The sequence below is a fragment of the Hyperolius riggenbachi genome, chromosome 2, assembly GCF_040937935.1.
Source record: "Hyperolius riggenbachi isolate aHypRig1 chromosome 2, aHypRig1.pri, whole genome shotgun sequence".
Taxonomy (NCBI): domain Eukaryota; kingdom Metazoa; phylum Chordata; class Amphibia; order Anura; family Hyperoliidae; genus Hyperolius; species Hyperolius riggenbachi.
The window spans coordinates 330,593,620-330,614,476 of record NC_090647.1 but is presented as its reverse complement, the minus strand read 5'-3'; the positions used below and the strand labels follow the sequence as shown (position 1 = coordinate 330,614,476).

Sequence of the window (20,857 nt, the reverse complement as noted above, 5' to 3'; positions counted from 1 at the left end):
AAAGTAAACCTGAGACAGATGAAATTCAAGTTTTATACATACCTGGGGCTTCCTCCAGCCGCCTTCAGGATAATCAGTCCCTCATTGTCCTCCACCACCTGGATCTTCTGCTATGAGTCCAGGTACTTGAGCCAGTCAGGCGTAGTGCGCATGCACACACTCCGCCGCCAGGAGCATACTACACCTGTGCAGCACTATTGCGCAGGTGCAGAATGTTCCTGGCTGCGGGAGCGGCATGCGGCCGGACAGCGCTGACTGGCTGAATTACCAGGACTCATAGCAGAAGATCCGGGTGGTGGAGGACAGCGAGGGACTGATTAGCCTGAAGGGGGCTGGAGGAAGCCCCAGGTATGTATAAAACTTTACTTTTCATCCGTCTCAGTTACCCTTTAATTTGTAGTCACCAAACCAAATTTTAATAACATATCACATTATTTGATTTCATCAGCAAAGGGAGTGCATACATTTGCATAAATCAGCATCAATGCAGAATTATTTCCATCTCGTTGACCATCTCTATTAGTGACACGGCTACACATCAGGCTTTATTCTTACAGCATAGATGTTATTTAGTATATATAAGAGATTCCTGTGTACACATCATATATACAGTCACAATCAGATATGTATATCTGACCTTAAAAATACGGGGACTGCTTTATTGAAGCAGCACAAGTAACTAATTTTGATTGGTTTATTTCATTTTTGTGGACTAAACACAGCTATTACTGTATATATACATTATTTTTAATGACTATTATCTGAGAAATAGAACATTTTATCATATTTTCTATTTTAATTACAGTTACAAATTCATTAGGAGTCGGAGTCGGTGCATTTTTTCCCGACTCCGACTCCAGGCACCCAAAATTGCCCGACTCCACGACTCCGACTCCACAGCCCTGGTGAAAAGACTATATATATATATATATATATATATATATATATATATATATATATATATATATATATATATATATATATATATATATATATATATATATATATATATATATATATATATATATATATATATATATATATATATATATATATATATATATATATATATATACACACTATACAGCGCTGTGTATTATGTCAGCGCTATATAAATACTAAATAATAATAATAATTAAAAAATGATCATCAAACACTTCCTGGCAATCCAGTATAGTGTAGTGCCATCTTGTGGCCAAAAAGTAGAAGTAAAATAAAAATACAATCAAAAATAAATTTACTATAGTTATTATCCCCTTCTAACCCCTCCCTGTATTTGCCAAAATAAGACACTTGTAAAAAAAATAATACACAAATGGTTACCTTAGGGGCTTTTTTAATATGCATGTCACGAGGGTATATTACTGTTATGTTTGCAAATGCGTGTAATTATCGATAGCGTACAGTGAGAAGAAAAAAATACACCTTTATTTCCCCAAAAATATACGGACGCCATACATTGTACTAGGAACATAACTTAAATGTTGTGATGGCCACAACAAATGGGCGAAAAAGTGTGGGATTTATCTACAGTAGTATTGTTTCTTTTAGAACTATGGATGAAGTGGTGTTTTTTTTTTTGTTGTTTTTTTTTTGGGGGGGGGGGGGGTTATCCTTATTTTTTTCCCCTTTAAAATGCATAGAAGAAAAAGTCTTCACTGAAAACAAATATCCTCCAAAAAAAAACCTAATCTGTGGTGAAAGAAACAAGATATAGGCAGCACGGTGGCATAGTGATTAGCACTCTAGTTTCCTTCCACATCCCAAAAACCTACAGATAAGTTAATTGGCTTCCTCCTAAATTGGCCCTAGACTGATAAATACACTACATGATAGAGATATGACTATAGTAGGGATTAGATTGTGAGCCCTTCTGAGGGGCAGTTAAGTGACAAGATAATACCTTATACTCTGTACAGCGCTGCGGAAGATGTGAGCACTATATAAATATGGATCATTTGGGTGTGAGAAGTAGTGCTAGTTAATCCTCCTTAACAGTTATTGGTGAATGAATGGGAGGAGCACTGAAGAGTGAAAATTGCTTGCGTCCTTAAGGTGAAAACAACCCGTAGGTTGAAATGGTTAATTATGTAATATAAGGCTGGAAAAAATAAAAATGTTAAGCTGTAAATGTCTTTCTCAATCCACTTACTGGTGTATGTGATTTACCTTCGGCTTCTAAGTCTACAACAGAGCTGCAGAGGAGGTTACTCACTAGCAGGGGACTCAAAATGCAGCAGGTGTTTTCAAGTTTTCCCTCTCTGCAAGGTCATAGAAAGAACATTCCAACCTTCCACAGCTGCATCTTAGGCACTTTGGGATGCAAATAATCATTTTTGTAGAGACCAGAAGAAGAGGAGAATAAGGGCTAGAGAGCAGCAGTACTTGTGATGTGGCATGATGATTCAGGGGCCCTCACATTAGAGCGTTTTGCCGGCGATTTCGGCAAAGCGCTCAAGTGCTAGCGCTTTTTAAAGCACTAGTGCAATAATAACCTATGGGTCTGTTCTCACTTGGGTGATTATTGCCCCCCAAAAAATTGTATCCTGCACCAATATCAGGTGATTTCCAGGCAATCGCGTTTAGTGCTATAGAAGTGCTAATCACAATCACGGAAAATCGCCCCAAGTGTGAATGGCGTAAAACGCCAGAGCACAACTCTAGCAACAGCGCTAGCATTTTGCGTTTTGTAAGTGTGAATGGGGCCTCATACTTGGGTATATATAGTACTGTCCCCCCCCCCCCCCCCCCCATTTGTAATGCAAATTCTTTGTTGGACAGATGGGTTAATCATCTTTTGTTAAATTTATCAGATGAGAACTCATCAGACCTATAGCTCTATCAGACTAATTTAATCTTCAAATCCCTGAATGTAATTCTATCCAAAATGAACAGGCTTTGTGGTATTCACACAACAGAAACAGATGACCTGGCTGCCCAATCTCCTTCTGATCTGTCAGTTCTCAGACCCCAGTCACTGAGCAGAAGCTAAAGGGGTTGTGTCAGGAATGAAGATGCTGTAAGGCCCGTTTCCACTACACGCGGTGCAGTACGGCTACATAGCCGCATTGCACCATGGCCAAACTGTAACTAATGCAAGGCAATGGAACAGTTTCCATTGCGTGCTGGTTATGCAGAGCGATTAGCGAATATGCTGCATGCGTCCCATCTCCTCCATTCACTTCTGCATTGGGAGATGCGGGAGTGATGCAATGTGGCTAGGTAGCCACACTCGCATCACTTCACAAATGGAAAAGGGCCCTAATTGTAGACACAACTGCTTTTACTTTGCTTCATGGACCAGTACACTTGAGTGCATGTCTGGTACAAGGAATTGGCACTATTATTTATAGGAACAATGTTGGAAATAGCATCTAATGGATTTTGTTTTCCTTTTAGGCTCATGAAGCTTCACACCACCACCACCACCACCATCATCATCACCAGCAACAGGCTGCCCAAAACAGTCTGCTGCCACTCCTGGGAGCTCCAGTTGAGCCTCCTGATCAAAAACCTATGTTACCTTTACCAATAAGTCAGAAACCTCAACCTCCACCTGAACCTGTGAAAGAACCTGTTGTAGTGAAGAAAGAAAAATCTAAAACTTCCTTTATATGTACTTATTGCAGCAAAGCCTTTAGGGACAGTTACCATTTGAGACGCCATGAATCTTGCCACACAGGAATTAAGTTGGTATCGCGGCCAAAGAAACCACAGACTGCACCAGTCGTGCCACTCATATCAACTATTGCTGGAGATAATAATAGAACATCCTTGGTTTCAACCATTGCAGGGATACTGTCAACTGTTACAACATCATCTGCAACTACAATACCTAGTGTAAGCACTAATATCCCAACTATGCCAGTCCCTCAACCAGTGAAGAAGCCTAGCAAACCTGTTAAGAAGAATCATGCATGTGAAATGTGTGGGAAGGCGTTCAGGGATGTTTATCATTTAAATAGACACAAGCTTTCCCACTCAGATGAGAAACCCTTTGAATGCCCAGTCTGCAATCAGCGGTTTAAAAGAAAAGACCGAATGACCTATCATGTAAGATCACATGAAGGTGGAATTACTAAGCCCTATACGTGTAGTGTTTGTGGAAAAGGATTTTCCAGGTATGTTACAGTTTTCATAAGATCTGTCGCTATATTGTTAAGTATGACAATAGTACCTCATTCCTAAGGAGTCTTAGCAATTATAGCACCCTATATCTCAATAAAAAGGTGTTTTTTTTCTTTTTATTTAATGTTTTACAAGTGTTATGTTGCGTTAAGTAATAGCAAGAAAACAAGATAAAAAAAAACCTTTTTTTTGGTACACTTTCAATGCTACAGTATCCTAGGGGGCATTTTTCAATTACCAAAATTGTGTGCATGTTTCTACGGTCTTGCATGTTAAATCATTTTAAGCGATAGCCCATTAAAAACAATGCTTTAACATTTCACCTGAATCAGTAGGATACGTGCAGCATAGCCATATTGTTCTGCTTTTGAGCTGCATCACTGATCTACAGCCCCAATAGTACATTGTGGGCTATGTATTTAAAATTTTTTTTTTTTGTACACAGCCAAAAAGGGCAGCGCTACTTAAAGGACAACTGTAGTGAGATGTGTATGGAGGCTGCCATATTTAATTCCTTTTAACCAGCTGAGCGGTCTGGACGAGCTCAGCTCGTCCAACACCGCCAGCGGCTGCCGCTCAGGCCCTGCTGGGCCGATTTTGATGAAATAAAAAGCAGCACACGCAGCCGGCACTTTGCCAGCCGCGTGTGCTGCCTGATCGCCGCCGCTCTGCGGCGATTCGCCGCGAGCAGCGGCGAAAGAGGGCCCCCCTAGCCGCCTGAGCCCTGCGCAGCCGGAACAAAAAGTTCCGGCCAGCGCTAAGGGCTGGATCGGAGGCGGCTGACGTCACGACGTCGGCTGACGTCGATGACGTCACTCCGCTCGTCGCTATGGCGACGATATAAGCAAAACAAGGAAGGCTGCTCATTGCGGCCTTCCTTGTTTATTCTGGGCGCCGGAGGCGATCGGAAGATCGCCTCCGGAGCGCCCTCTAGTGGGCTTTCATGCAGCCAACTTTCAGTTGGCTGCATGAAATAGTTTTTTTTTTATTTAAAAAAAACCCTCCCGCAGCCACCCTGGCGATTTAATCAGAACGCCAGGGTGGTTAAGCAATACCAGTTGCCTGACTAGCCTGCTGAACCTCTGCCTCTAATACTTTCAACCATAGACCCTGAACAAGCATGCAGCAGATCAGGCATTTCTGACATTGTCAGATTTGACAAGATGAGCTGCATACTTGTTTTGGTGTGTTATTCAGACACTACTGCAACCAAATAGATCAGCAGGGCTGCCAGGGAACTGGTATTGTTTAAAAGGAAATAAATATGTCAGCCTAAAAAATATGCACCAAATTCCCATTGGCAGATATTGGTTTCCAAAATAGCTTGCATGCAAATTATCAAGTACTCGACCCTCCCACCACGATGAGGTCATCTTCTGAAGGAGGGGCCCTACCTATTACAAAAATTGCAACTGGTGCAAATGCAGAGCTTTTGATTTTGGATTCAAGGTGCGTTTGTCTCTGGGATGCTCAACACATCTCTGTTGGTACCCAATCAGAGTACCAACAGAGATGCGCAGAGGCGGCCTGTTGATGGGCTTATCTACCTGTCACAGCTGCAGTTAAAGTAAACCAGAGATGACGAACCTTAAAAGTTTTATACATACCTGGGGCTTCCTATAGCTTCATCCGCACGGATCGATCCCACGCCGCCTTCCTCCGTCTTCTCTGTCTTTAACAGGTCCCATACGTGTGGCCAGTCTACGCAAGTGCAGTGCGCTCACTCTGTCTCTCTCTGGTGGAAAAATAGCACTGTACTATTCTCTGCAGGTGTGACCCTGGGGAGCATGTTGCACTTGTGCAGTTTGAAGATAAAAAAAAAAAAATAGCAACTGCGCATGCTCAGAACTGGAGCACTTCCGAGGGATTGGGATGACTACAGGGGCTGGAAGAAGCCCTCAACAACCGTTAGAAGAAGCCCTAGGCAAGTTAAGGGGAACCTTAACTAAAAAAAAAAAAAAGCGTACTTATCCGTTAGCCGGACGCATCCGGCAGGTGGCGACAAAACTCCACCAAAGTTACATCTTTCCCTACTATCCATGGCGGCCTGGAGGGGGAATAGTAATTAGCGCCACCTGCCGGATGCGCCCGGCTAACGGATAAGTACCAAAAGAAGTTTCTTACCTGGGGCTTCTACCAGCCCCCTGCAGCCATCCTGTGCCCTCAGTCACTGATGGCTCCTCCGATTCCCCCACCACCAGCTGCTTTCGTGTTTGCTGACTCTGAGTCGGCAGGCTGCCACGTGTACCTTTGCATGCGTTACCGCTGGTGCAGGAGGCTATCGCGGGTGTGATCACGTATCAGGGCGTTGCACCTGCAACGGGGGACCGGAGAAGCCGCCAGTGACTGCGAGGGCACAGGATGGCTGCAGGGGGCTGGTAGAAGCCCCAGGTAAGTGAAATCCTTCTCAGCATTTCCTATTTTAAGTGTGGCTATTTTGAAGCCAATCCTGATGTAATTTCCTCCCTTACTCTCCTCTGCCTGATTTGCCCACCTTTCACTATAGAAAGTGCATTGTCTCAGCATGAGAAATATTGGCCAATCAGAGAGGAATAGAGGTGTGGGTGGGGAAAACAGGAGGGAAAGAGGCTTCAGCCAAACAGGCTGCATTAGTTAAGTCTGAGGGGAAGTAGCGAAACAGAAAAGGACAACCCAGCATGCCCTGCAACTTTCTTTTTGTGTACCAAATTTTGTGTGTATCAAATAAGTCAGGTAAACTGGGGAATGGTCATTTATCAACAAAAGTAATAGTGATTTTAACTTTCCCTATTACTTGTTTACCAGATAAAAATAAAGAATTGATTTTTGATTTTATGCTCGACAGTTACACTTTAAGCTTGTAGTATAGATAGAAGACCCAACCTATCACTAAAATCAATCTAGGATTCCCAAATAGTAGAAAATGGACTCATTTTGTCCTGGATTAATGCATTGAGGCATTCACATACCATTATATGGTCTATGCGGGAGTTTAACACCGTAATTGAGAGGGTGGGTTTGAGCCACTGAGAAGCGATTGTAAGACTGCTACTAGGATGAATTGTAGAGGTTTGTGATTTGGATTTGGAGGTTTTGCAGGTTTTAGACTGAAGAGGAATACTTTAGGGTCGTTATGGATTCAAACTGGGAGAACCCAAGTCGGGGTAGACTGGAGGGTAGTCCAAAAACGTGAGACAATGATGCATGTCCACCAAATGTGGGCAGTAGACCCTTTTCCACAGCTCTTATTGCAATTACTGCTGTTGCTGTAGAAATGGATTATTTCTACTCAAAGATCGCAGCACACCCTGCTTGGACAGTCACAGTGGGACCATGTAGTTTTATGCTGTTGTATCAGCTAGATAGAATAATCCAATCTCTGGCTACTCTGTGACTGGCAAGTTCAGCATGGAGTCTGTTGTCACACCACCATCCATTGCCTGTGACAGCTGCACTAGCAGCAGGAATGTGCGCCGTTTCTTTAACAAGAGCTTTTCCCAATAGATAACTTATTTCAAAGGAAGAATGCAATTATAGTAATGATTATACTTACAAATCGTTACCTATCTTTAGTAAATGTGTTAAACACATAGAGTCCTATAGCCATTATTAGAAGAAACTACAGCAGCCAAGAGAACAGGAGGAGATAATGTTCAGGTTCCTAAACATTGGATGCTTTTAATAAAAAAAAAAAAAACAACCTAGCGTTGACTGGTGCTTTTTTCAGGAGTTAACTGGTATTTGCTAATGATTTCACTGGCACTGCTGGACATTTTCCATTGATATTCTCTAGTCCACATCACCAAAGTGCCTGCGACAGGATATTAAGTAAAGCTAGTCATAACCAAGCTTGTACTGTAAACTGGCTTTGAGTACAATGGATTTGGCATTTTTCTAGTATTCGCTAGAGCTGCAAAGTGCCATTAACAACCCCCAGGACAGCATAACGGCAGTAGGCGCTAAGTCCTGGGGGCGTGGTTTGCAGGGAATTGCGCGTGCCGATGTGCGCACATCCCCGCTCCGCCATCAGTCTACCAGCGGCAATCGCCGCTAGCAGACTGCTAGACGGCGAAATCACCATCTATTTACATTGTACAGCGCTGCGATCTATGCCAGCGCTGTACTGTGGGGGACAGCTGTGTCACTCGGCTGTCCGTTGGGGAGGCTCACAGAGCAATGAGCTCTCATAGGCTGATGGCTATGATAGCCGATCGCTGGGATTGGTTGCCGGAGGGAGGGGGAAATAATTATAAAATAGACTATTTTATTAAATTAAAAAATAAATAGTAGCACTGGCTTGCAGTGTGAACTTTTTTTGTGCACACATTATGACCTACGTACGGCGTGACATTGGGAAGTTGCGGTTTTGACGCTGATTAGCGGCGCTAGTTCTAATTCACCCAACAAGAAAATGTTTGCGGTGGATGATTAACCTCCCTGGCGTTTTGATTCCCACGGCCGCAGGAGGGTTTTTTAACCTAATTTTTTTTTTTTTTTTTATCATGTAGCTAGCCTAGCGCCAGCTACATGATTCCCCCTCCCTGCGGCTTCCGCTCTTCCCCTCTGATCGCCACCGGCGATCACGACCATCAGGAAATCCCGTTCAGAACGGGATTTCCTGCAGGGCTTCCCCTGTCGCCATGGCGATCGGCGGCTCGCAGGGTGTTCACGGAGACACCCTCCGTGAACTGACATGGAACGGCTGCTCATATGAGCGGCCGTTTCCATGCAATCCACTTCAGGGGCGTAGTTAAGCGTATGCAGAATCCTGAAGTGGTTAATATTGATGATTTTGGCATACAGCTCATGAAAACCCAAATTTCCTATCTCAAAAAATTAGCATATTTCATCCGACCAATAAAAGAAAAGTGTTTTTAAAACAAAGTCAACCTTCAAATAATTATGTTCAGTTATGCACTCAATACTTGGTCGGGAATCCTTTTGCAGAAATGACTGCTTCAATGCGGCGTGGCATGGAGGCAATCAGCCTGTGGCACTGCTCAGGTGTTATGGAGGTCCAGGATGCTTCGATAGTGGCCTTAAGCTCATCCAGAGTGTTGGGTCTTGCGTCTCCCAACTCTCTCTTCACAATATCCCACAGATTCTCTATGGGGTTCAGGTCAGGAGAGTTGGCAGGCCAATTGAGCACAGTAATACCATGGTCAGTAAACCATTTACCAGTGGTTTTGGCACTGTGAGCAGGTGCCAGGTCGTGCTGAAAAACGAAATCTTCATCTCCATAAAGCTTTTCAGCAGATGGAAGCATGAACCCTCTTTTGAACCAGAAACAGTGGCAGAAGCGCCTGACCTGGGCTACAGAGAAGCAGCACTGGACTGTTGCTCAGTGGTCCAAAGTACTTTTTTCGGATGAAAGCAACTTTTACATGTCATTCGGAAATCAAGGTGCCAGAGTCTGGAGGAAGACTGGGGAGAGGGAAATGCCAAAATGCCTGAAGTCCAGTGTCAAGTACCCACAGTCAGTGATGGTCTGGGGTGCCATGTCAGCTGCTGGTGTTGGTCCACTGTGTTTTATCAAGGGCAGGGTCAATGCAGCTAGCTATCAGGAGATTTTGGAGCACTTCATGCTTCCATCTGCTGAAGATCTTTATGGAGATGAATATTTCATTTTTCAGCACGACCTGGCACCTGCTCACAGTGCCAAAACCACTGGTAAATGGTTTACTGACCATGGTATTACTGTGCTCAATTGGCCTGCCAACTCTCCTGACCTGAAGCCCATAGATAATCTGTGGGATATTGTGAAGAGAAGGTTGAGAGATGCAAGACCCAACACTCTGGATGAGCTTAAGGCCGCTATCGAAGCATCCTGGGCCTCCATAACACCTGAGCAGTGCCACAGGCTGATTGCCTCCATGCCACGCTGCATTGAAGCAGTCATTTCTGCAAAAGGATTCCCGACTAAGTATTGAGTGCATAACTGAACATAATTATTTGAAGGTTGACTTTTTTTGTTTTAAAAACACTTTTCTTTTATTGGTCGGATGAAATATGCTAATTTTTTGAGATAGGAAATTTGGGTTTTCATGAGCTGTGTGCCAAAATCATCAATATTAAAACAATAAAAGGCTTGAACTACTTCAGTTGTGTGTATTTGAATCTAAAATATAAGAAAGTATAATGTTTATCAGTACATTACAGAAAATAATGAACTTTATCACAATATGCTAATTTTTTGAGAAGATCCTGTACACCTGCCTACATATACTGGGGACATATACCTCTGCCTACATATACTGGGGACAGATACTCCTGACTACATATACTGCGCACATATACACCCTGGCTACATATACTGGGCACATATACCTCTGGCTACATATACTGGGGACAACTGGCTTTTTGTCATTATGTGCATTTACTGGTGAAAAGCTGTCTCTTATGTGCATTTACTGGTGAAAAGCTGTCTCTTATTATGTGCATTTACTGGTGAAACGCTGTCTCTTATGTGCATTTAGTGGGGAAACGCTGTCTCTCATTACATGCATTTAGTCTACGTGTCACAGAGATCTGAACGTTTGGTTTGATGTGTCACGACTCCAAAAAGGTTGGGAACCACTGAGTTAGACCATAGGTTTTACTTTTGACTTGAGTTACCTGTTTGTGCCAGGCATTACTTTTTTTCCGTAGACTGCGGTCACTTTTTGATATCCTTTTCTTCTTTGTTCTTGAGTTTGAACTCTCTCATGTTGATTTTAACCACTTGAGGACCGTGGGCTTTACCCCCCCCCCCACTTAAGAACCAGGCACTTTTTTTCCATTCAGACCACTGCAGCTTTCACGGTTTATTGCTCGCTCATACAACCTACCACCTAAATGAATTTTGGCTCCTTTTCTTGTCACTAATAAAGCTTTCTTTTGGTGCTATTTGATTGCTCCTGCGATTTTTACTTTTTATTATATTAATCAAAAAAGACATGAATTTTGGCAAAAAAATAATTGTTTTACTTTCTGTGCTGACATTTTTCAAATAAAGTAAAATTTGTGTATACATGCAGCGCGAACAATGTGAATAAACATGTTTTTGATTAAAAAAAAACCCATTCAGTGTATATTTATTGGTTTGGGTAAAAGTTATAGCGTTTACAAACTATGGTGCAAAAAGTGAATTTTCCCATTTTCAAGCATCTATGACTTTTCTGACCCCCTGTCATGTTTCATGAGGGGCTAGAATTCCAGGATAGTATAAATAACCCCCAAATGACCCCATTTTGGAAAGAAGACATCCCAAAGTATTCACTGAGAGGCATAGTGAGTTCATAGAAGATATTATTTTTTTGTCACAAGTAAGCGGAAAATGACACTTTGTGACAAAAAAAAAAAAAGTTTCCATTTCTTCTAACTTGCGACAAAAAAAATGAAATCTGCCACGGACTCACCATGCCCCTCTCTGAATACCTTGAAGTGTCTACTTTCCAAAATGGGGTAATTTGTGGGGTGTGTTTACTGTCCTCGCATTTTGGGGGGTGCTAATTTGTAAGCACCCCTGTAAAGCCTAAAGGTGCTCATTGGACTTTGGGCCCCTTAGCGCAGTTAGGCTGCAAAAAAGTGCCACACATGTGGTATTGCCGTACTCAGTAGAAGTAGTATAATGTGTTTTGGGGTGTATTTTTACACATACCGATGCTGGGTGGGAGAAATATCTCTGTAAATGACAATTTGTTTCATTTTTTTTACACACAATTGTCCATTTACAGAGAGATTTCTCCCACTCAGCATGGGTATGTGTAAAAAATACACCCCAAAACACATTATACTACTTCTCCTGAGTACAGCGATACCACATGTGTGGCACTTTTTTGCACCCTAACTGCGCTAAGGGGCCCAAAGTCCAATGAGTACCTTTAGGATTTCACAGGTCATTTTGAGAAATTTCGTTTCAAGACTACTCCTCACGGTTTAGGGCCCCTAAAATGCCAGGACAGTATAGGAACCCCACAAATGACCCCATTTTAGAAGGAAGACACCCCAAGGTATTCTGTTAGGAGTATGGTGAGTTCATAGAAAATGTTATATTTTGTCACAAGTTAGCGGAAAATGACACTTTGTGAAAAAAAACAATAAAAATCAATTTCCGCTAACTTGTGACAAAAAAATAAAATCTTCTATGAACTCACCGTACTAACAGAATACCTTGGGGTGTCTTCTTTCTAAAATTAAGTCATTTGTAAGGTTCCTATACTGTCCGGGCATTTTAGGGGCCCTAAACCGTGAGTAGTCTTGAAACAAAATTTCTCAAAATGACCTGTGAAATCCTAAAGGTACTCATTGGACTTTGGGCCCCTTAGCGCAGTTAGGGTGCAAAAAAGTGCCACACATGTGGTATCGCCGTACTCGGGAGAAGTTGTACAATGTGTTTTGGGGTGTATTTTTACACATACCCATGCTGGGTGGGAGAAATATCTCTGTAAATGACAATTGTTTTTTTTTTTTTTTTTTTACACACAATTGTCCATTTACAGAGAGATTTCTTCCACCCAGCATGGGTATGTGTAAAAATACACCCCAAAACACATTATACTACTTTTCCTGAGTACGGCGGTACCACATGGGACACTTTTTTGCAGCCTAGGTGCGCTAAGGGGCCCAACGTCCTATTCACAGGTCATTTTGAGGCATTTGTTTTCTAGACTACTCCTCACGGTTTAGGGCCCCTAAAATGCCAGGGCAGTATAGGAACCCCACAAGTGACCCCATTTTAGAAAGCAGACACCCCAAGGTATTCTGTTAGGTGTATGGCGAGTTCATAGAAGATTTTATTTTTTGTCACAAGTTAGTGAAAAATGACACTTTGTGAAAAAAAAACCCAATAAAAATCAATTTCCGCTAACTTTTGACAAAAAATAAATTCTATGAACTCGTAATACACCTAACAGAATACCTTGAGGTGTCTTTTTTCTAAAATGGGGTCACTTGTGGGGTTCCTATACCGCCCTGGCATTTTACGGGCCTAAAACCGTGAGTAGTCTGGAAACCAAATGTCTCCAAATGACTGTTCAGGGGTATAAGCATCTGCAAATTTTGATGACAGGTGGTCTATGAGGGGGCGAATTTTGTTAAACCGGTCATAAGCAGGGTGGCCTCTTAGATGATAGGTTGTATTGGGCCTGATCTGATGGATAGGAGTGCTAGGGGGGGGTGACAGGAGGTGATTGATGGGTGTCTCAGGGGGTGATTAGAGGGGAAAATAGATGCAATCAATGCACTGGGGAGGTGATCGGAAGGGGGTCTGAGGGGGGATCTGAGGGTTTGGCCGAGTGATCAGGAGCCCACACGGGGCAAATTAGGGCCTGATCTGATGGGTAGGTGTGCTAGGGGGTGACAGGAGGTGATTGATGGGTGTCTCAAGGTGTGATTAGAGGGGGGAATAGATGCAAGCAATGCACTGGCGAGGTGATCAGGGCTGGGGTCTGAGGGCGTTCTGAGGGTGTCGGCGGGTGATTGAGTGCCCTAGGGGCAGATAGGGGTCTAATCTGATGGGTAGCAGTGACAAGGGGTGATTAATGGGTAATTAGTGGGTGTTTAGGGTAGAGAACAGATGTAAACACTGCACTTGGGAGGTGATCTGACGTCGGATCTGCAGGCGATCTATTGGTGTGGGTGATCAGATTGCCCGCAAGGGGCAGGTTAAGGGCTGATTGATGGGTGCCAGTGACAGGGGGTGATTGATGGGTGGCAGTGACAGGGGGTGATTGATGGGTGATTGACAGGTGATCAGTGGGTTATTACAGGGAAGAACAGATGTAAATATTGCACTGGCGAATTGATAAGGGGGGGGTCTGAGGGCAATCTGAACGTGTAGGCGGTGATTGAGTGCCCGCAAGGGGCAGATTAGGGTCTGATCTGATGGGTAACCGTGACAGGTGGTGATAGGGGGTGATTGATGGGTAATTAGTGGGTGTTTAGGGTAGAGAACAGATGTAAACACTGCACTTCGGAGGTGATCTGACGTCGGATCTGCGGGCGATCTATTGGTGTGGGTGGGTGATCAGATTGCCCGCAAGGGGCAGGTTAGGGGCTGATTGATGGGTGGCAGTGACAGGGGGTGATTGATGGGTGACTGACAGGTGATTGACAGGTGATCAGGGGGATAGATGCATACAGTACACAGGAGGGGGGGTGGTCTGGGGAGAATCTGAGGGGTGGGGGAGGGGATAAAAAAAATAGCGTTGACAGATAGTGACAGGGAGTGATTGATGGGTGATTAGGGGGTGATTGGGTGCAAACAGGGGTCTGGGGGGTGGGCAGGGGGGGGGGTCTGAGGGGTGCTGTGGGCGATCTGGGGCAGGGGGGGGGGGATCAGTGTGCTTGGGTGCGACATAGGGTTACTGCAGCCTGCCCTGGTGGTCCCTCGGACATTGGGGCCACCAGGGCAGGAGGCAGCCTGTATAATACACTTTGTAAACATTACAAAGTGTATTATACACTTTGTATGCGGCGATCCGGGTGCTAGTAACCCGCCGGTGCTTCCGAACGGCCGGCGGGTTACAGCGCGAGGTGGGCGGAGCCAGTCCCCGGCGGCCGATCGCGTCACGAATGACACGATCGCGCCGCCCATGCCCGTAAAAGGACCGCCGCCATTTGTCAATACGGCGATCCTTGCGGGGTCCACTTCCCGGCCGCCAATTGTCTATACGGCGGTCGGGAAGTGGTTAAAGTGGACCCGAACTCTTGCACAGGAAACAAGGAAAACTGTGAGAAATGCACTCTGTGTTTTAGAGAGAGGAGTCTGTCTAATTCTCACTCATCTATAAGTAATCACAAGTGTAATTTGAATTGTCAGCTGTCGGCACAGAAATTTAGATGTCCTTGGCAGACACAGCTAATATTTAAAAACAAGATGTTAACCCTTTGTTGGCTTTTGACAAGAACATAACAGAGATGTTTTTCTTTAAATGCTGTTATGCTGTTGCTTATGTTTTAGAGCAGAAAGGAAGTTATGAGTTCAGGTCCGCTTTAAAGAGAGTCTGAAGCGAGAATAGATCTCGCTTCAGACCTCATAGCTAGCAGGGGCACGTGTGCCCCTGCTAAAACGCCGCTATCCCGCGGCTTAACGGGGGTCCCTGTCCCCCCAAATCCCCTCCGTAATGCGGGGGAGCGCTTCCCGGTTGGGGCAGGGCTGACCGCCGCAGCCCTGCCCCACGCGCGTCTGTCAGACGCGTATCTCCGCCTCTCCCCCGCCCCTCTCAGTCTTCCTTCACTGAGGGGCGGGGGAGAGGCGGCGATGCGCGTCTGATAGACGCGCTGTGAGGCAGGGCTGCAGCCGTTAGCCCTGCCTCTAGGAAGGGCTAATCTACGACCAACTTGCGACCAAGATTTGCGGGGGACGGGTTGGGGGGTCAGGGACCCTCGTACAGCCGCGGGATAGCGGCGTTTTAGCAGGGGCACACATGCCCCTGCTATGTATGAGAGCTGAAGCGAGATTTAGTCTCGCTTCAGTGTCTCTTTAAAGGATTAATGCAAAAATATCAGTAAAATAACAGGAACATTCTGTGCATAATGTGGGAATTGTACCCAGTGATTTTCAGCATTTCTTATTCAGCAAATTGCCCCATTGTATTGAATGCCTAGGTGAGAAAAGGTGTGTGTATGTATATGTATATACAATATTGTATACACAGTATTAGTATATTCTAATTTTTTGCTAAAAAAATATGCAATATCTTCAGCACTGAAATGGAGATATAGGTGATCCAGAGAACCTGTACTGGATTTTTTTTAAATCCTCTATTAAAGTGAATCTGAAGCCACTACAAAAAAAACAGATACTTGCCTTTGGAGATCAAAGGCTCTGGGTCCTATAGAGCCTTCCTGTTCCACTCCACATCCTCTTGCTCCCTCGCAGGCTCCTCTGTTCAAATCTACTGCTGCAGGAGACCTTGGAAGTCATTGGGAGCCCGAGTGCTCCCGAAGACAGGCGACTCCACACTGCGCATGCTTGAGAGAGCACATTTGCGCATGCACAGAGTATGGAGCGGCCCATCTTTGAGAGCCCAAGTGCTAACGGGAGAGCCAGCACAGGAACGCCGGGATGAGGGGAGGAAAAGGAAGGCTCTATAGGACCCAGAGCCTTCCCCCTCCTTAGGTATCTCTTTTTATATTTTAAAAATTAGTCAGGCTTACTTTAAGGGCTCTTTCACACTTGGACGTTGCGTTTGATGCGACGTTAAGGTCGCATAACGTGCTCCTAATGCAACGCATGTTAGCTTTGAAGTTGGACGTTACATTGCACTGCGTTATGCGTCTCTTGATGCGTACGTGATGCGTACTTTTTGACGCATAAGGATTGAACGAAAATGGCGCATGCGGCACATTTAAAAAAATATTTATAAATAATTACTGAGCATGTGCAAAGTGTCTAACGCAGCCAAATACGAGTATAACGCACAGCACGCTGCACTTTCATTTAACGTGCAGCGTTATACTCAAACGCAACGTGGGCACTGTGTACCAGCCCATTGATTTTTCGTTGCAGTGAGTTGGGCTGCGTTACAGGCTGCTGTAACGTGGAACTTTAACGTCCCACTGTAAAAGCAGCCTAAAGGGGCAAAAGTGTCCATAGCATGTCATAGCTTGTAGCTACAAAAACTGTATTAAAAAAACAACCCTCCCCTACAATAATTTATTGTCCAACAAACCTAAATCCTGCGGGACATCAATAGTAGGCATATAATTAATGCTTGTTGTTGTTAAATGTTCTCCTTTATTAAAGAGTTAACATCCGTAATTAAGCCAATAAATGGATATTGCATGGCAATTATATGCCACGTTTTTTTAGGCATTGAGCCAGTGTAGTCAGCAACAGTGATGATCTGGGATCTCAAGCACAAATCCAAAGTAATAATAGTTTGTTAAAAAGGCCTCTCTCATATGGAGAAGTTGCCCTTGCTCAGCATGTAAACCAGTGAAGGCATCTTGTGCCCTGCTGTATTATGCCTGTTACACTGACGATGTCGATGGATCAATTGATAATTTCCAGCATGTCTTACATTTTGTGCAGTATGGATCTGAGAATCGATTGTTTTTTTCCCCTCAATCAGAAGCATTTAGGCTTTGGCAAAAGAGGTTACTTAGAATGTTGGATTATCTACACTAATAAAGTAAGCCAGAAAAGCTCAATCACAGATGTACAAGCAGATGTACCAGTCTTCAGTCAGAAGTAGCATATGAGCTGCACTAGTGAGAAAAGAACAGTATCAGGGTGGAGTATGCTGGTGTGTCTGAAGGAGGATTGTGGTGCTGGAGAACAGCTGAAACATGATTGGTATTACTGAATAAAAATGTTGCTTGTTGTTAAGGCAGAAGCCAGTGTACATTTGCTGATCCTACATCCCCTTATTTGTTATGCTGATTTTGATCATGGGTTACAAGTACATTTCCAACACTACATTTAAGCAGAAGCTGTGGATTCAGGTTATCTGCTGTATATGTACTTTTATGTATGATTCCATAACCAGATGATGTAGAGAAGCAAAGAGTGGAATGTGGCATGGGTTATCTTGTTTCTAGTTAGGACTAAACAGTCAAGGTGCACATCTCAATTAGGGTAGCTATGAGCATCCAGGTGCCTTGAAACGACTGCCTGCAAGTATTGGGCTGTTTAGAGGCACCCTGCTTATTGTCAGCCTCTTGAGAAGCTACCTGTAGTTATTCAACCTGCATCTGACACATTCATGTTCTTCATGACTATTGCAGTAATACGTGATATGGCAACAGGGGCAGTGAATCTCTTTGCATATGTATAAAAGGCCAGTGTTGTCAATGCTCCCTAGCATTGGATATGTTTCCTGAATAACTATTTCTGTTTTCTCAATGCATAGCTTTGGAACAGTGACAAATATTTCTATTTTTGATAACGTCTTGAAATTTTGTATTTACATGTTACTTTTTTCCTTCAACAGACCTGATCATTTAAGTTGTCACGTGAAGCATGTACACTCTACGGAAAGACCCTTCAAGTGCCAAGTAAGAAATGTGGTTTCTATAGATACATATACACAGATGCAAACCTACACACAGTTAAGAGTAGCTGTACTTTACTGATCTATACATGCATAGGAATATGACTGGGTTGGCTGGATATTGTACCGGTTAACCATTTCAGCCCGCGGGGATTTTTCACCTTATGCATCAGAGCAATTTTCACCTCCCATTCATTCGCTAATAACTTCATCACTACTTATCACAAGTTATTGATCTATATCTTGTTTTTTCCGCCACTAATTAGGCTTTCTTTGGGTGGTACATTTTGCTAAGAATTATTTTTTTATAAATGCATTTTAACAGGATTAATACGAAAAAAATTCACTATTTCTCAGTTTTCGTCCATTATAGCTTTAAAGTAATCCATGCTACCATAATTAAAACCTATGTATTTTATTTGCCCGTTTGTCTCGGTTATGACACCATTTTAATTTTGTCCCTATCACAATGTATGGCGCCAATATTTTATTTGGAAATAAAGGTGCATTTTTTCTGTTTTGTGTCCATCACTATTTACAAGCTTATAATTTAAAAAATGTTCGTAGTATACCCCCTTCACATGCATATTTAAAAAGTTCAGACCCTTAGGTAACTATTTGTTTTTGTTTTTAATTGTAATTTTTTTTTTCATTAATTTTATTTGGGTAATTTTTTTGATGTGGGGAATACAGTTAATTTTAAATGTTAAAATGTGTGTGAATTCCCTTCACAAATGTTTGTAGATGTTGTTTTACTATTTGGCCACAAGATGGCCACCTTGAGTTTTTTTGTTTTTTTTGTTTTTAATCTTGTGCTTGTCGCTAACTGGAAGCACAAGGAGGACGGGAAAACTTTTTTTTGCAGAAAGCCTGCGGCCTCTGGTAAGAGACCATCGTTTTTTCTGCTGAGGGTTTTGATTGGTGATCGGGAACCATGTTCCTGATCACAGGGCTACCGGGGAACAGCACAGGGGCGCGGGAGCACGCAAGACGCAGCAGAGCAGCCGCCTGGACGTGAGGATCACGTCTGGGCGGCTGAAATGGTTAAAGACCCCACCTGTGACTCAGGAGACTAGAGTTAGAATCCTGGCTGCACCCAGTAACCTATTCGGCAAGTCTCACTCGTGCTCCAGGGTATCCTTTTAAGGCACGCCGCTGCAGCTCTCAAGCTCTTTGAGTCCAACAGGCGAAAAGTGCTTTATAAATGTTAGCATTACTAACATTGAACCGAATTCCACTTTTTTTTTTGCTGTTGTGTGTGTGCACATGATTTGCAGAGTACTGTACATGGCGTTGCTATGGCATTGCCCAATGAATGTCAGATGTTGCACGCAATGGTTTTCAACTGTTCATACACACTGCACATAAGGTTTGTCCTTAAAGCTTCTCCTTTTCACTGCTTACAACAGCAGTGTTAGCGCAATATATTAGCAGAGGGGTGAAATATTAACTCCCAATTCCCTTCCTGTGTTCTTTAGATGAATATTTGTATTTTGTGTCCCCTGCTATACAGTTGTAGAACTAAGGTTATGTAACTGCAGGTTTTCTGAAGATGCTGGTCTCTTGTATTAGAGCGATGCATACCTGTTCTCTCTCTGGCTTAGTTTGTCAAAAGGGCCATGTGTCAAAGAGCCATATCACACGATGGACTAAATCGCCAGTGGCAGCTGTGACTAGACATCAATACATGTTAATGAATTTACCATCCATTACTACTAATTGCTATAGTGAGCAATTCATAGCAACTAGTTGCGGTGATTAGTCGATTGCGACCCGATCATCCGTGTGACATGCGCCACAAAAAAAACAAACAAAAAACAGATGTGAACAGGGCATCCATTTTATGCCACACAGCACTGATTTTTGTTTTTACAGTCACACAGCTTCTCTACTTGAGAACTAGCACAGAGATCAGTCCTTAAAATTTCAGCTGGTCTGACTACCTAAACTTCTTTAAATAATCAATGCTTCCTACAGTGAGCGAGGACGCTAGGGAGGCCAGTGTAGTGTTGGATTTCACTGAATTCTTACTGCATTCTTCAGTAACACAAAGACCGTTACAGAGTTGTTAAGGCGCGTACACACGCCGTACTTTTTCAAACGACAGGTCCTTTACACCCTCCCGCGGTGCGGTTGTTCTGCTGACAGTTTGCACTGGAGTACAAGCTGTCGGCAGACTGATGAGACTGTTTTTGACTGATCCGCTTAAGTGCAACTGTCGGCAGAACAACCGCAGGTCTGACGGACCTGTCGCTTGACAAAGTACGGCGTGTGTGCGCGCCTTTACTTGCTGTCCCCTTGTAAATCAGATATGGGTTGGCCTGATTAGAGCCTTATCTTGGTTAAGCATTGCTTGAAAATCTCATCAAGAGAGATGACCACTACACATCTGTGCCATAATGCAAGAAGAGACCGGCAGCTTCAGCAAGTCTATTATCCTAGTTCTGATTCTGCTGGACTAGAGAATAGGACTGTTTGATTAAACCATGCGGAAACAGGGTTCTTACAGCCACTTCTCTGCTAATGACATGGGCACAGAGGAAAGGAATTTACACACATTCATCAGTGCTCAAGGATACCAATCCAGTTTCTTAGGCTGATTTACAAAGCACAGCTGACTATGACGATCTCCTGTCTCGCAGCTAACTTTTCTCCTTTTTCTTTCTCCTTTTAGTTTTTTCTTTGTTCTCCTAATACCCGTATTTCTCTTTTATTTCTTTACTTTGGAATAACCGGGGTTTTTTTGTTTTTGGTCTAGAAAGTCTTTGAGA

The 20,857-nt window shown here is 43.5% G+C and overlaps 1 protein-coding gene across 4 annotated transcripts in view; it reads left to right on the top strand.

The window, feature by feature from the left end:
* VEZF1 (vascular endothelial zinc finger 1) overlaps positions 1-20,857 on the top strand; it is a 54,269-nt gene that overhangs the window by 13,804 nt on the left and 19,608 nt on the right. For all 4 annotated transcript variants that reach the window (XM_068269341.1, XM_068269343.1, XM_068269342.1 and 1 more), the window contains exons 2-3: positions 3,400-4,121; positions 18,027-18,090. In XM_068269341.1, coding sequence (XP_068125442.1) covers positions 3,400-4,121; positions 18,027-18,090 — 786 coding nt within the window. The remainder of the gene's footprint in view (positions 1-3,399; positions 4,122-18,026; positions 18,091-20,857) is intronic.